This window comes from Saccoglossus kowalevskii, chromosome 1 (genome assembly GCF_978046115.1).
Source record: "Saccoglossus kowalevskii chromosome 1, keSacKowa6.1, whole genome shotgun sequence".
Taxonomy (NCBI): Eukaryota; Metazoa; Hemichordata; class Enteropneusta; family Harrimaniidae; genus Saccoglossus; species Saccoglossus kowalevskii.
This window is the reverse complement of record NC_140641.1, coordinates 28,080,595-28,098,161: the sequence shown is the minus strand read 5'-3', so window position 1 is coordinate 28,098,161 and position 17,567 is coordinate 28,080,595. Positions and strand designations below refer to the sequence as shown.

The following is a 17,567-nucleotide window of genomic DNA, read 5'->3' as shown; positions in this document are numbered from 1 at the left end:
GTGTGCATTTTTACTCCGGGCATAAATAAACAAAAGACTTAACATTTTGCTCTTGTTTTCTCTAACAAATTATAAGTCAGCTAATACATGTGTAATCATTAACAGTATGCTGTCTATGGTTACATGTAGCACACCTCATAACAATCGTGACTGTACCTCAGCGGTAGTCCTGAGCAATTGCATTCGTAGAGTGTGTATTCGTTAGAGATAATTTCAATATATTCTGAATTTCATCACAGAACAAATAAGAGTAAAACATGGAATTATATTTTTATATAAAATACATCAGCTAGCAAAAACATACATTCGTAATCGTTTTAAAAACATGTTGGCGAATATCGCTCTACTATATATGTCAATCAATGGCGCCTTTTGTTTTTGTTTTTGGCGGTGATATACGAAATTCACGTACATTGGTTAAAATAACTCGTTGGATGGATTGGCAACAACGTTCAAATATTGACGAAGATGTCAGACTCTAGAAGATCTGGCCGGTAAGTCAATAGTGGGTGACTAAACCCCCCAAAAAACGATATTCGACCGCAAAACTGGCGTTACTCGGGTCACAGTTCCTATCAGCTAGAGCCTGTGAACAGGTCAACAGTTGTGTACAATACGGGTATTTATGTGCAGTATGGCTACGGGTGGTACAGCTGTGAGTTGTCAGCAGGGTCACTACTTAGTTGAGCTGTACAGTGAGCTGTATTGATCGAACACGTTCATAATGTTCTTATACTATACTGGGCTTTATTTACTGCCGAATTGTTTTATTGACGAATATGAGATTTTCTGTACAGAGTACGATGAGTATGCCTGTGTGTCATTACAAAAAAGAACATTGTATTTTGTTTTGAGCCTCATGTCAATAAGACAACAATGCTAAAATAAATAACTTTAAATAACTACAATCCTGACATGTTAGCATTGGATATTGTTGTTAAATATACAAGTGCATCAAAATATGCATTTAGTGTTTGCTTGATCATTAAATATGTCCACAAGAAACATAGGATGATCTCCAGAAATTGAATTTCTTGATGATTTCAAAAGATGATGTAATAATAAAAAAAAATTGGCAACTATATTCATAACGCATTTCAATCAAGAAATGAAAATGCCATTTGATATGTAACACTTGCTTTATCCTTTTAACAACTAACTTTCTTTTTATAGTAGTAGTTATCACAACTAATCTTTATTGCTATTAACTGATAGAAACATTGTATTTCTAAGGATGCAATAAAGTTATTATTATTAGACAGATCTCTGTCATTTAAGTAAGTGCATATGCTGCAAATAAAGCAATCACACTGACAGCAAATACGGTATATACTATACCTCTATACTGGTGTAGCCAAAATAGGATACAAATGTAGTATCCTATGCATCATACATTTCATAATTCTGGAACATCATAAAACCCTACATTTACAAAAGTTGCATAAACTCGTAATTTAAAGAAGTAATTGGTTGAAAGTGTCAGCAATAAAGTTTGCCAAATCAGTGTTTTCACTGCCAATTGCCAGCTATGCAAATGGTTATTTATGGTATTTCTTTTTGTGGCTAATGTTTATTGAGCAAATTTGTCAAATATGGTAATTTATTTTTTATTTGAAATCATGATGGGCATCTTTTGCAGATTTGGTAAATTAGATTGTGAAACCAATGAACATAATTCTGGCTGCAACATTTCAAATATGTTGTACCCTATTTACTTTTTTTTTATCCTTTCAAATCAACATTGAAACAATAATAAATTGTTAGGGACGACGTCAAAAGATCGATGTCGGATAAAAAATTTATTTGCTTTAGTTTGGGGGTGGGGGGGTTGACTTAAAAAAGTTTCCATCCTACAAAAACGATTTTATTTTTTAATGAAGTCCAAAAAACCTTGGAGTATTTGCAGTTCGTTTTTTTTCTATCCAATCATAGACAAAAGTAACAGAAAATGAATAAAAAACCATCCAAGACGAGAAAATGGTTTGGTCCGAGTGTAAATATGTGCGTTAAATGAGGTTCATTTCAGGTCATGGACCTAGAGCTTGCGCAGAACCCTGAAACGTATGCGTATATTTCGCTTCATTATTACAACCTCAGACTAGTAATGCTAGTCTGATTACAACCAACTGCTATGCCATACTACTGTCTGCGTTACAACCAACTGCTATGCCATACTACTGTCTGCGTTACAACCAACTGCTATGCCATACTACTGTCTGATTACAACCAACTGCTATGCCATACTACTGTCTGCGTTACAACCAACTGCTATGCCATACTACTGTCTGATTACAACCAACTGCTATGCCATACTACTGTCTGAGTTACAACCAACTGCTATGCCATACTACTGTCTGATTACAACCAACTGCTATGCCATACTACTGTCTGCGTTACAACCAACTGCTATGCCATACTACTGTCTGAGTTACAACCAACTGCTATGCCATACTACTGTCTGAGTTACAACCAACTGCTATGCCATACTACTGTCTGAGTTACAACCAACTGCTATGCCATACTACTGTCTGATTACAACCAACTGCTATGCCATACTACTGTCTGAGTTACAACCAACTGCTATGCCATACTACTGTCTGAGTTGCAACCAACTGCTATGCCATACTACTGTCTGATTACAACCAACTGCTATGCCATACTACTGTCTGATTACAACCAACTGCTATGCCATACTACTGTCTGATTACAACCAACTGCTATGCCATACTACTGTCTGAGTTACAACCAACTGCTATGCCATACTACTGTCTGAGTTACAACCAACTGCTATGCCATACTACTGTCTGATTACAACCAACTGCTATGCCATACTACTGTCTGATTACAACCAACTGCTATGCCATACTACTGTCTGATTATCAATTTGTATTTAATGGTGAATGCAGTCTGATGCCATGATCAATATTTATCAATTAAGTTTCAGTGGGGGGTTTGGGGAAAAAACTAAAAGAATTAATTTTTTTATCCAACATCGATCTTTTGACGTCGTCCCTTAGCAGTATTTAATCTGCAGCATTTAGCTTTCAAAAATGTTTTAAATTGTTTTATATTTAAGTTCTAACTATTTTTAATTTTTCATGAATTTTATTTATTTGATGCCCAATTTTAATTTTGTAATTTGTTCAAATATACTCTCCAGGAAGTATTGCTTGTATGAATATACAATGTATTGGCTTACTCATATCATTACTATTGGCTGCAGACTGGAACCTGGGAAATTACCATTCTTCATTAAATTCTAATTCAACCAGCTACACATATGCTGTCTTGAATGTCACTGTCACAAGGGTTCATGGAAAGACTCGACAAATCTACAAGCCTTATATGAGAATGAATTAAGACTATATCAAAACAATCATTTTATGAGAAAGTTACTTAGAACACAATATAACAACTTTTGGCTAAAAAAATATTGATAGAACAGAATCAAAATTTAGAATATATTGCCTATTAAAACATGATATTATTCAAGTACCATATTTCAACAACAGAAATCATTATAAAAAGATGTCACATCTTAGACTAAGTTTCCTCAAACTTGAAATTGAACTAGGTCGCCCCAAACAACATAAATACCTAAAGAGGATAGATTATGCAAAAAGTACAATGTTAGATAAAATTCATTTTATTATGCAAAAAAGTATAGTTAATTTTTCAAACAAATTCTAGATTTGAACACCTTTCTAAGACAAACAAGTTTATTACAATAATGAATACTTGAGACATGCACCTGATCAGACAGGTAGTTCATTATTTGAAAACTTTATTTAGTAAATCTATTTTTATAGATTTGTTGTCTTTATTGTCTCACATTCTACTTTTGTTATAATGTATTACTTCATTACTCATTGAGTCATTACAATGTAATAAAGTTATTATTATAATCATCATTATTATCATACTCAAACCACTGTTCCTATGTGACTGCACCATGTCATGTTTGGTATGTTCCTATGTGACTGCACCATGTCATGTTTGGTATGTTCCTATGTGACTGCACCATGTCATGTTTGGTATGTGACTGCATCATGTCATGTTTGGTATGTTCCTATGTGACTGCACCATGTCATGTTTGGTATGTGACTGCATCATGTCATGTTTGGTATGTTCCTATGTGACTGCACCATGTCATGTTTGGTATGTGACTGCACCATGTCATGTTTGGTATGTGACTGCACCATGTCATGTTTGGTATGTTCTTATGTGACTGCACCATGTCATGTTTGGTATGTGACTGCACCATGTCATGTTTGGTATGTGACTGCATCATGTCATGTTTGGTATGTTCCTATGTGACTGCATCATGTCATGTTTGGTATGTTCTTATGTGACTGCACCATGTCATGTTTGGTATGTGACTGCACCATGTCATGTTTGGTATGTGACTGCATCATGTCATGTTTGGTATGTTCCTATGTGACTGCATCATGTCATGTATGGTATGTTCCTATGTGACTGCACCATGTCATGTTTGGTATGTTCTTATGTGACTGCATCATGTCATGTTCGATATGGATCTTTCATGTATGACTGCACTATGTCATGTTTGGTATGTTCCTATGTGACTGCACCATGTCATGTTTGGTATGTTCCTATGTGGCTACATCATGTCATGTTTGGTATGTTCCTATGTGACTGCACCATGTCATGTTTGGTATGTTCCTATGTAACTGCACTATGTCATGTTTGGTATGTGACTGCATTATGTCATGTTTGGCATGTTCTTACTTGACTGCACCATGTCATATTTGGTATGTTCTTATGTGACTGCATCATGTCATGTTCGATATGGATCTTTCATGTATGACTGCACTATGTCATGTTTGGTATGTTCCTATGTGACTGCACCATGTCATGTTTGGTATGTTCCTATGTGGCTGCATCATGTCATGTTTGGTATGTTCCTATGTGACTGCACCATGTCATGTTTGGTATGTTCCTATGTAACTGCACTATGTCATGTTTGGTATGTGACTGCATTATGTCATGTTTGGTATGTTCTTACTTGACTGCATTATGTCATGTTCGATATGGATCTTTCATGTATGACTGCACTATGTCATGTTTGGTATGTGACTGCATCATGTCATGTTTGGTATGTTCTTACTTGACTGCATCATGTCATGTTTGGTATGTTCTTATGTGACTGCATCATGTCATGTTTGGTATGTTCCTATGTGACTGCACCATGTCATGTTCGATATGGATCTTTCATGTATGACTGCACCATGTCATGTTTGGTATGTGACTGCATCATGTCATGTTTGGTATGTGACTGCATCATGTCATGTTTGATGCGGATTCTGTGACTGCACCGTGTTGTGTTTGGCACATTTTGTATTGGATCTGGTGTTGCAACCTTGTCTTACAAGTTATTGTCACTTGCTGTATATTATTTGTATGTGCCATAGGCTATAGTTATTTAGAACTGAATTATACCAGGTAGTAGCCACCTCTTCCACCCATACATGTAGTACATGTGTAGTGTTATAGCACTATCATAAATTACAGGTGCATTAAAAGTACATGTCCTATAATTCACTGTGTTTTTATTTTGATATGGTTATTAGTTCTATAACAATGTTGTTAATTTTACATACAGATTTAGTACAGCATGAATGTGTAAAACTGAATGTAATACATTTTTTTAGTAGACAAAGAAAACAGGTGGATTACAGTAAATTTTGTGATGTTGAAAGTGAAAACAATAGTGATGGTGAGTATAACGTCAATGTCATCTTAAAAGGGAGTAAAAAACTTACTATGTAATGCTTTTGAGGTTCAGTTGGTGCAATTCCCCTTTCCCCCAATATCAAGTTTGGAAAATGGAAATTGGTACAGTGGCTAGCCTCGCACTGTGGAAGTTGTGGTTTTGAATTCCCATAGGAGATTTTTTACTTAGCATATGAGTACAGTCTGCCCTGTCTTCCAAACACACAGTATAAAGTTTGCGAAACTTGTTTGCACTTGTAATTAGCACCGAGAAATGAAAGGAGAGGACAAGGAGTATTTGAAAAACTATTCACTATTACACTGTATTTTTCACAAATTCATGATTAAAGATGCTTTGCTTACACTGCTAGAGATGCACATGTATGTAGATACATACATGTAGTTACAGCAGAGCTTGATACCATAATAATTCGTTTTTCATTTTCCAGATGATTTTACAGAACCAACACCACCTATAGCTAAAAGACCAAAGATTGCAAAAGAAAAACCAAAAAAGGAACTTAAATTATCAAACAATAAAAAGAAAAATGAAGAAAGGTGGGTATATAAATTAAGATACTTCAGGTTGACTTGCATATACCAGTAATAGAATAAAGTTGTTCGTGGATGTAGTGGTTTTAACCTCAATCGCTGTCAGTTCTTTGTTGTAACAATAACCATGGCAAATAGCTAATATTTCATCATGTAGAACATTCTCAACTCTGTTTTGAGAGGACACTCTGCAAAGACCCGAGACTATTTCAACCATGTGGTCGCTTGTTATGAAAATAACTGTAATTATTACTGCAAAGCAAAACTTTCGCAACAAATTCAGCTCGAGCTGTATATTTCATGAATATCAACATCAGTGGGGATGCATGTATCACATTGTTTCTAGAATTGCCGTCACTGGATATGTTCATATCTATTCAATGGAATAATTTTGCTTCTCAAGTAATTTGTGATGAACTCCAAACCTAATAATTCGCATGTAAATTAACTACTTTCATCATATTTTGTTGACATTCTGACAACAATTTGTTGAATTCATGCATACTTTGTAGTTACCGGTACTTGCCTAAAATGTTTGGCATCAATCTGTGCATTTTTAGTCCCCATTCGGACAAAGTCCGAAAACGGGGACTTATAATTCAGTCTCCGTCTGTGTGTCCGTGCGTCCGTCCAGAGTCATATCTCAGAATCCCTTGGATCGATTCCGTTCATTCTTTGCATGTGCCTAGTACTTTATGTGGGACATATGCACATGCAGTGGTTTAGCGATTCGATTCAAAATGGCCAACTGGCAGCCATCTTGTTTTTTGAAAATGTTGTATTTTGTACATGCTTTGTCAGTTTTCATTCAAATTTAGTACATAGATCATACATGTTAGGATACATGTCCCCGACCGTCTGTGAGTTCCTGAGTCTGTCTGTCCGTCAGTGTGTCCGTCCGTTCATGCGTCAGTCTGTCCAGAGTCATATTTCAGAATCCTGTGGACCGATTCTGTTCATTCTTTGCATGTGCCTAGTACCTTATGTAGGACATATGCACATGCAGTGGCTCAGCGATTCGATTCAAAATGGCCGACTGGCAGCCATCTTGTTTTTTGAAAATGTTGTGTTTGGCACATACATCATACATATCAGTGTGTTTCATAATCAGATCAAAGATGGCCGAATAACGACTGTTTTTATTTTTGGCCATACTACTACTACACAGAACAAGTGTTTTGATGTAAATAAACAATCTGTTGTATACGATACTTGGAACTCAAGTTTCAAGGACACGCTCGCGACAACCCCTCCGCTTTAATATAACGAGCACAAAGAGAACTTTCAAAAATTTAACGGGGACTGTGTCATTTTCAATGACTTGTAATTACACTGTAGTTAATTTGCATACATGTAACTGTTTAAGAATGTTCTATGTATGCAGTTTAGCCAAATGCAAAAAAACTTTGTACATGCATGCTGTTTGTATAGATGAATATGTGATATCAGTTTATGTCATTTAATTAATTTTCAGTCTGTTTATACCGTGTCATAATAGTAGTTTGTTAAAATGGTTTTTGCACTTGCATCGTTTGGTCAAATGAATTGAATTACGATATATTATTAGATTTGAATCACTCTGTTAATCAGCATGAGCCATGCTGAGACACGTTGCTCTGACCTGTTTTGGATAAAAATCATTTTATCTGTATTGATCTTTTTTATTCCAGGGTTCCATTAGATGATAAACTGTATCAGCGTGATTTGGAATTAGCTTTAAAACTGTCTAAGAAAAGTTCGCAAGAATCGGACTCAGTAGGTGAGAACTTTATATGTACATGTAAGATGCATTGTCGGTAGTTTGTTTTGTGTAAAACAAGGATTTATTGTTTCATTAGTTAAAATTAATTAATTCTAAATGCATTCCTTTCACATTCTTACATTTAAACCATAAGTATTATCTTTTTAGTCCCCGTTCGGACATAGTCCGAAAACGGGGACTTATGTTTTGCCCTGTGTGCGTCCGTCCGTGCGTGCGTCCGTGATCACCTGTATCTCGAACATGCATGGACCGATTAAGTTCAAACTTCACTCATACATCGCACATTATATGGGACATATGCACATGCATTTTTTTCATGATCCGATTAACGATAGCTGAATAGCGGCCATTTTAAGGCCGAAAATGCATCAAAATCGCACATTTTCACCATTCCGGACCCGGATCTCAGTTATGCATGGACGGATTTTGTTCAAATTTGGTACATACATTAAACATAATAGGACCTTGATGCACGCCATTTTTTTTTTCGGGTCAAGTTCGAAATGGCCGACTGGCGGCCATTTTGTTTTAAAGAATTCAGTTCTGGATCCGTATCCGAGACATGTCTGGATTGATCAAGTTCAAACTTCACACACACAAGGTACATCATGTCACAAATATGTATGTGCATTTGTTTCATGATTTCATTAACGACAGCCAAATGGCGGCCGCTTTAAGGCCGAAAATGCATTGAAATCGCACATTTTCACCATTCTGGACCCGGATCTCAGTTATGCATGGACGGATTTTGTTCAAATTTGGTACATACATTAAACATAATAGGACCTTGATGCACGTCATTTTTTTTTTCGGATTAAGTTTCAAATGGCCGACTGGCGGCCATTTTGTTAAAGAATTCAGTTCTGGATCCGTATCCAAGACATGTCTGGATTGATCAAGTTCAAACTTCACACACACATGGTACATCACGTCACAAATAGATATGTGCATTGTTTCATGATCCGCTTAACAATAGCTGAATGATGGCCATTTTAAGGCCGAAAATGCATCAAAATCACGTATTTTCACAATTCCGGAACCGGATCTCAGTCATGCATGGATGGATTTTGTTCAGATTTAGTACAATGTGTTGTACATATGCAGGTGCATTTCGGTCATGATCTGCTTTGAATGTATATGTCACTGACACTCAAATATGAACAGAACAGGGACGTGTCATTGACAATGACTTGTTAATCTTATTACATACTGCTTATTAATTAGTCCTTGTACATGTGGGAAGAAGTCCAAAATGGGGATTTTTGTTTTGGGTTCTGTTCGTCCATCCCTGTGTGCATCGCTATTTCTTCAACATGCCTGGCTCAGTATTGTTTGAAGTTGCTATAAAGACAAGTACATGTATAGTGGGATACATAGGCATATCAATTTGTTTTTCATTTGGTTCACATATGACTGACTGGTGATCATATTTTTACCAAAAAACAAAACAAAAAATCAATATTAAACTATTTCTCTGACATTTTATTTTGCAATTTGATTCAAAATGCCAACTGCATGGCGGGTATTTTTTTTTTACACAAGTGTTTTGCCCGCTTCTCATGAATATTTTTACAGGTTTGGCACCATTGGTTGAGTATTGTCTTCTGTTTTTCAGTCTTCAACTGTTTCTCAGGCATGCCTGTGTCAATTTTATTCAAATTTGTTATAAACATCCCTCATGATGAACTGCGGACTGCAAACCTCTGTTAGGTTTGTTCATTTCGTGACAATATAACTTCAGTTTTCAAATTCATTTGAATATTTGTGGAAACAACAAGCCTTATTTGTTTCTTACACAGTAGGCAAATAAAACTATATATTATGAATAATTATACATTATTTATAAAAGTTCTGAAAATTGGTTTGTTTAAAATGGTTAACCACCAATCTAAATGTATATTAGGATACATAAATGTATGTAATATTAGTCTTATTATGTGTCTCCTAGAATATCCATGTAACCCTGGGGTGTGTCAGGTTACAATTTCTAAGTCTTAGCAAGTACATGCCTGCCAGTACATTCAGTTGCATGATCCACATGCTCTGGTGCGATATTTTTGTGCTATGTAGACCATCTTTACATATATATTTTTTTATTAATAAACCAGTGAACTCAGAAAATGTAGAGGATGTGAAGTGTGATGAAGAAAGTGAATTAAAGAAAGATGAGGTGTCCAAAGAAAATAACACCTCTGTAGAGATCAAGGACCTGGATAAAAATGGCGGTTAGTGTAGACTTGTTATTAGATGGTGCTTTTTACCTTGTTGGGATATGTTCTTTTTATTCGCATGAAAAGTTAATTTACTCTAATAAAGTTTCTAATAAATGCTTTGATACTGTGTGATATTAGTATTATAACAGATGAACAACAAATTAAAGTTGATTCAAATGATCCATGCATAAGCATTTGAGTGTTACTTAAATAATTGACTCTTATTAGTTGGGCTCCGTCCATTAGACATCATTTTTCGGACATGTCTGGACTGATTTTGTTCAAAGGTGAAACAAATACAATGTACAAGTCATAATAGAGTTCATATGCATGTTGATTCGTTTCTCTTTCGATGACCTTTGACCATCTGGTTTTAATCCCCAAAACACCACAAATCAACATTTAGACATGTCATCAACAGTTTTCCCAGTATGCCTTGGCTGATTTAATTCATACTACATTACATTACATTACAAGATGCACATTATTTTGATACAAAATTTGTACAAAAATACAAGACATGATGGTGTGAATATTTCTTATGATCAGATTAACTGTCTATGTATTCACAACCAGTCCTACCCATGTGGACTGGGCAGATTTTATAAGAATGAAGCTTATTTCATGTACATCTTTTTCTCAGACAAGGACTGATGTAAACCATTGGGTACACACAGTGATTAGAAATCAAATTAATCAAGTTGTTAATTACAACCTGTGGTTTCATGTTTAACAATAAATATGAATTGTGTAAACCAAAATTACCCAGTATTGATTAGAGTGTATTCTGCACAGACACTTGAACAGATGAAATTGGGTTTGTGAGAATGCAGCATCCCATCTCATGACGACAATGAAAACTGTTTGTGCTATTCCTGTCCCCAGGGCACGCTGAAGAACCCATGCATTCTTATCACAAATAGTATTGGATATCCATCCCAGGGTGATTTGATCTTTTCACTCATGGTGGCTATTGTAAGAATTGACAAAATATATACTATGCATGATATACAGTACTTTCAGTACTTACAGTATTTTCTCTTTACTTTAAGGTGCAGACAATGAGTTTGATCCTGCAAGCAATCCTGACAGTTTTGTTTCCTCTGAAAGTTCAGATGAGGAGAGCGAAAGTGAGGATGACTGTGATTTTGTTCCTAGAGCTAAAAGAAAGACTACATCAAAAGGAAGAAATAAAGGTGTCGGAAGAGGTAAAAGGAAAAATGTTGACAAGTCACCAGTCAAACCAAGAATGAGTGCAACAGGTATGTGACTATTAGTGTTTAAAATCTGACTTCACTTGCAAGTGTCATTTCAGCCTTACTGTCTGATAAGCTAGTCAGGAAGCTTGTTTCTTTCATTCTGGCTGATAAGTCAGTCAGGAAGCTTGTTTCTTTCTTTCTGGCTGATAAGCCAGTCAAGAAGCTTGTTTCTTTTTTTCTGGCTGATAAGCCAGTCAGGAAGCTTGTTTCTTTTTTTCTGGCTGATAAGCTAGTCAGGAAGCTTGTTTCTTTCTTTCTGGCTAATAAGCCAGTCAGGAAGCTTGTTTCTTTCTTTCTGGCTGATAAGCTAGTCAGGAAGCTTGTTTCTTTCTTTCTGGCTGATAAGCCAGTCAGGAAGCTAGTTTCTTTCTTACTGGCTGATAAGCCAGTCAGGAAGCTTGTTTCTTTCTTTCTGGCTGATAAGCCAGTCAGGAAGCTAGTTTCTTTCTTACTGGCTGATAAGCCAGTCAGGAAGCTTGTTTCTTTCTTTCTGGCTGATAAGCCAGTCAAGAAGCTTGTTTCTTTCTTTCTGGCTGATAAGCCAGTCAGGAAGCTTGTTTCTTTTTTTCTGGCTGATAAGCTAGTCAGGAAGCTTGTTTCTTTCTTTCTGGCTAATAAGCCAGTCAGGAAGCTTGTTTCTTTCTTTCTGGCTGATAAGCTAGTCAGGAAGCTTGTTTCTTTCTTTCTGGCTGATAAGCCAGTCAAGAAGCTTGTTTCTTTCTTTCCTGGCTGATAAGCCAGTCAGGAAGCTTGTTTCTTTTTTTCTGGCTGATAAGCTAGTCAGGAAGCTTGTTTCTTTCTTTCTGGCTAATAAGCCAGTCAGGAAGCTTGTTTCTTTCTTTCTGGCTGATAAGCTAGTCAGGAAGCTTGTTTCTTTCTTTCTGGCTGATAAGCCAGTCAGGAAGCTTGTTTCTTTCTTTCTGGCTGAAAAGCCAGTCGGGAAGCTTGTTTCTTTCTTTCTTTCTGGCTGATAACCTAGTCAAGAAGCTTGTTTCTTTCTTTCTGGCTGATAACCTAGTCAGGAAGCTTGTTTCTTTCTTTCTGGCTGATAAGCCAGTCAGAAAACTTGTTTCTTTCTTTCTGGCTGATAACCTAGTCAGAAAGCTTGTTTCTTTCTTTCTGGCTGATAAGCTAGTCAGGAAGCTTGTTTCTTTCTTTCTGGCTGATAAGCCAGTCAGGAAGCTTGTTTCTTTCTTTCTGGCTGATAACCTAGTCAGGAAGCTTGTTTCTTTCTTTCTGGCTGACACGCCAGTCAGGAAGCTTGTTTCTTTCTTTCTGGCTGATAAGCAAGTCAGGAAGCTTGTTTCTTTCTTTCTGGCTGATAAGCCAGTCAAGAAGCTTGTTTCTTTTTTTCTGGCTGATAAGCCAGTCAGGAAGCTTGTTTCTTTTTTTCTGGCTGATAAGCTAGTCAGGAAGCTTGTTTCTTTCTTTCTGGCTAATAAGCCAGTCAGGAAGCTTGTTTCTTTCTTTCTGGCTGATAAGCTAGTCAGGAAGCTTGTTTCTTTCTTTCTGGCTGATAAGCCAGTCAGGAAGCTAGTTTCTTTCTTACTGGCTGATAAGCCAGTCAGGAAGCTTGTTTCTTTCTTTCTGGCTGATAAGCCAGTCAGGAAGCTAGTTTCTTTCTTACTGGCTGATAAGCCAGTCAGGAAGCTTGTTTCTTTCTTTCTGGCTGATAAGCCAGTCAAGAAGCTTGTTTCTTTCTTTCTGGCTGATAAGCCAGTCAGGAAGCTTGTTTCTTTTTTTCTGGCTGATAAGCTAGTCAGGAAGCTTGTTTCTTTCTTTCTGGCTAATAAGCCAGTCAGGAAGCTTGTTTCTTTCTTTCTGGCTGATAAGCTAGTCAGGAAGCTTGTTTCTTTCTTTCTGGCTGATAAGCCAGTCAAGAAGCTTGTTTCTTTCTTTCCTGGCTGATAAGCCAGTCAGGAAGCTTGTTTCTTTTTTTCTGGCTGATAAGCTAGTCAGGAAGCTTGTTTCTTTCTTTCTGGCTAATAAGCCAGTCAGGAAGCTTGTTTCTTTCTTTCTGGCTGATAAGCTAGTCAGGAAGCTTGTTTCTTTCTTTCTGGCTGATAAGCCAGTCAGGAAGCTTGTTTCTTTCTTTCTGGCTGAAAAGCCAGTCGGGAAGCTTGTTTCTTTCTTTCTTTCTGGCTGATAACCTAGTCAAGAAGCTTGTTTCTTTCTTTCTGGCTGATAACCTAGTCAGGAAGCTTGTTTCTTTCTTTCTGGCTGATAAGCCAGTCAGAAAACTTGTTTCTTTCTTTCTGGCTGATAACCTAGTCAGAAAGCTTGTTTCTTTCTTTCTGGCTGATAAGCTAGTCAGGAAGCTTGTTTCTTTCTTTCTGGCTGATAAGCCAGTCAGGAAGCTTGTTTCTTTCTTTCTGGCTGATAACCTAGTCAGGAAGCTTGTTTCTTTCTTTCTGGCTGACACGCCAGTCAGGAAGCTTGTTTCTTTCTTTCTGGCTGATAAGCAAGTCAGGAAGCTTGTTTCTTTCTTTCTGGCTGATAAGCCAGTCAGGAAGCTTGTTTCTTTCTTTCTGGCTGATAAGCCAGTCAGGAAGCTTGTTTCTTTCTGACTGACTAATAAGCCAGTCAGAAAGCTTGTTTCTTTCTTTCTGGCTTTAACATATTGCTTACATTTTATTTAATCTCTTGGATGCTTTTAGATGTTGACTTGCTTGGAACCTCTTTTTTTCATTTCCATGACATTCTGAACTGATGAACTAGAGGTTTTGGAGAGCAAGCGACATGCAAGTTGATAATTTGCCAGGAATTAACAATGGGAGAGAGAAAATTTAAGTTAGTTGTATATTGTTTTATCTTCTTCAGTTACCCCAGTTCACAGAGCTGGCAAATTGACTCCTAAAGGTCGTGGAAGCAAACCACGTTGTACAGTTGGTTTCACTCCACCAGCGCCAGTATCTGGCACCTCCCATGCAAGCCTGGTGTCCAGTCCATCACGGTCTATCCGCAAACCAGCATGGTGTTCACCTAGTAAGTCAGTCACTATTTCTTATCTTTTTTTATCACATGATATGCCCTTTCTAAAAGTTTCAAGATTTCTGTCAGCTGTACACTGGAATTTTAATATACTGTGTTGTCCTCGTGCTCAGCTTGTTTTTATTATGGAGAAATGGTACCAGTAGTATTAAAAGGTGCAGACTTTATCTGGTAACCCATCTATCGCTAAACATGTTCATTGTTTTAGACATTCATGTAGATTTTATACTTAAAAAAACTATACTCTCAATGAAAAGCAGTGTCTGAATCAAGATGTGTTTTATTGCTCACACAGACCCAATTTTGTCTTAGATAGTAGTAGTTTCATAGTAAATAAATCTTAGGATTTTGTGTTTTATAATTAGGTGTAGGTACGTGTATCAGTCAATTGAATTATAATACCCAGCACTGCATCAACTTTTATTAGTCCGAAAACGAGGACTTATAATTCAGTCTCCGTCCGTGCGTCCGTCCGGAGTCATATCTCAGAATTCCTTGGACGATTCCGTTCATTCTTCGCATGTGCCTAGTACTTTATGTGGGACATATGCACATGCAGTGATTTAGCGATTTGATTCAAAATGGCCGACTGACAGCCATCTTGTTTGTTGAAAATGTTGTATTTTGGACATGCTTTGTCAGTTTTCATTCAAACTTGGTACATAGATTATACATGTTAGGATACATGTCCATGACGATTTATTTCACAATTGGATCAAAGATGGCCGACTGGCAGCCATTGTGTTTTTTGAAAATGTCGTATTTTGGACATGCTTTGTCAGTTTTCATTCAAACTTGGTACATAGATTATAAATGTTAGGACACATGTCCATGACGATTTATTTTGCAATTGAATCAAAGATGGTCGACTGGCAGGCATCTTGTTTTGTTTTTTATATGCGGTATCTTGGACGTGCTCTGTCAGTTTTCATTCAAATTTGGCACATACATGTACTTTATACATGTTAGGATGCATGTCCATGACAATTTGTTTCAAAATCTGGTCAAGGATGGCCGATTGACAGCCATTTGACTTTTTGGCCTTACTACTATATTTCCACAATTTATGTACCATTTTCATTCGTATTTGGCACATACATCATACATATCAGTGTGTTTCATAATTAGATCAAAGATGGCCGAAACTTGGCTGTTTTTTGGCCATATTACTACTACGCAGAACACGTGTTTTGATGTAAATAAACAATCTGTTGTATACGCCACTTGAAAGACACGCTCGAGACAACCCCTCCGCTTTAATATGACAAGCACAAAGAGAACTTTCAAAAATTTAACGGGGACTGTGTCATTTTCAATGACTTGTTGCTCTAAGGGATCCTTTTTTGAAAGCTACAATGTACCAACCGGTGTATTTATAGATTTTCATCAAATGCTTATTGTTGTCAGTTAAAAATCACCACTCCCATTCACCAATAACTGTTCCTTATATGCTTTCTTCTCATATTTCTTATTCTTGTTTCAGGTCAAGGTTCAAACCCTCTTGGTGGAGTGACATTAAAATCACCAAATGCACCATTGAGGCTGGGACTTTCCAAAAATGTTCGTGTCAAACCACTGCACCCACATGTTAAATAGTAGGTGCTGACCACCATGAATGTATGATCACAACTCTTTCCTGTGTTGTATTTTATCTTATAAATTTTGAAACATCTTACTCAGATGTGGAGATCACAGTGAAATGTTTTTAAACTACTAGCATTATGGGAAAGTAACACTTTCAATTTGATACAACAGCTTTTCTGATTGGTTACCATGTAACAGCTTTTCTGATTGGTTACCATTTAATAGGATATTCTGATTGGTTACCATGTAATGGGATATTCTGCTATATTGGAATATACAGGCTCATATTTGGACATCAACTTATTATCCAAATTTTGTGGGTTTTGACTTTTTTTGTGAAGTAAGTGAGGCTGGTTTAAAGTTGTTGGGAAATTTGTTTATTTTGCATTACAATATCTTCGCTATTGGCTTGGATTACAGCCTTGGAAATGTCATCCGTATTTTAATTATCACTATAAAATATATTTATACAATACTCCATTATGCAGTATACTTTGTGCTAATTTGACATGGTGTTATATACCTTTTATTGGGTAGACATCCCAATCTCTAATGTTCACCACTAGAGGGTGCTATATTCCATTCCCATACAGTGTTATTGAACAATATGCAGAGTTTACATATCTAATAAGCCTTTGATTTTCATTAAAGAAAAGTTTACAGGTATGGCATGAATTTTTTAAGGTTAGCAATCATAATAGTTTTTTTTTTAAATGAAAATGCTTGTTGTGTGAATATTATTCATATGTAACCCAATGAATTACCGTTCACAGCCATTGCCTCAGTGGGCAAGTGTCAAAGTACATTACAGAACCATTCATCAGTATATCAACATTTGTCTTCCAGAATATTTGTGAAAACTGTATGAAATCATATTTATCTATTTTCTTGTCTTTTTTTTTTAAATGATGGGATAATAAAAAAAAAAAAAATTTTTCAAAAAAAAATATTCTCTTCTGTTTATCACTTAGAAGGCTTATTGTGCTTTGTCATAATGTATACCGTAATTCCACAACCTGCCTTGGGCAACAAGATTTATATCCATTGAATAAAGATATTATGTCCAAAATGTATGTGGTACTGTGGCATATGATTGAATATCACTAGTACCTTAGTGAACACTTCTGTTGAAAGGGATTGGTGTGTGCTAGAGATTAGCAATTAGCTACAGATGATTAACAGGTGCCCATTGTTTAGACATAGGGCAGGGGTTGACATGACCATGTGCATTCAACAACACATTTATATAGTATGGTTTTTATATCCAACACTTGGTTCACAATGATAACTGTTCTTTTAAAGTAGTCCTATATTTTGTTTGTGTGTGGCCACAGGGAGCCCAGGAACAATGATCAAATGTATGCAGTCTCTATGGGGAGTGGGGAGTTTGTCAAGAATCAATCACAATCAGTACGAAACAGTTGAGTGAGGTTAACTGTGCTGTGAAATCACAGTGGTTTGTTACCAGTCCCC

At 36.5% G+C, this 17,567-nt stretch overlaps 1 protein-coding gene across 2 annotated transcripts; it reads left to right on the top strand.

The window, feature by feature from the left end:
* Positions 1-367: 367 nt before the first annotated feature.
* Positions 368-16,567, top strand: LOC100376860 (RAD51-associated protein 1-like). 2 transcript variants are annotated; one of them, XM_085490608.1, is made up of 8 exons: positions 368-494; positions 5,676-5,737; positions 6,183-6,291; positions 7,956-8,044; positions 10,156-10,272; positions 11,313-11,522; positions 14,340-14,504; positions 15,994-16,567. In XM_085490608.1, the coding sequence occupies exons 1-8, from the start codon at positions 469-471 to the stop codon at positions 16,104-16,106; spliced, it is 891 nt and encodes a 296-aa protein (XP_085346734.1). In that variant the 5' UTR covers positions 368-468; the 3' UTR covers positions 16,107-16,567. The 2 variants fall into 2 exon arrangements, with proteins under 2 accessions (XP_085346734.1, XP_002731954.1); XM_002731908.3 differs by having other exon boundaries at positions 5,673-5,737.
* Positions 16,568-17,567: the final 1,000 nt, after the last annotated feature.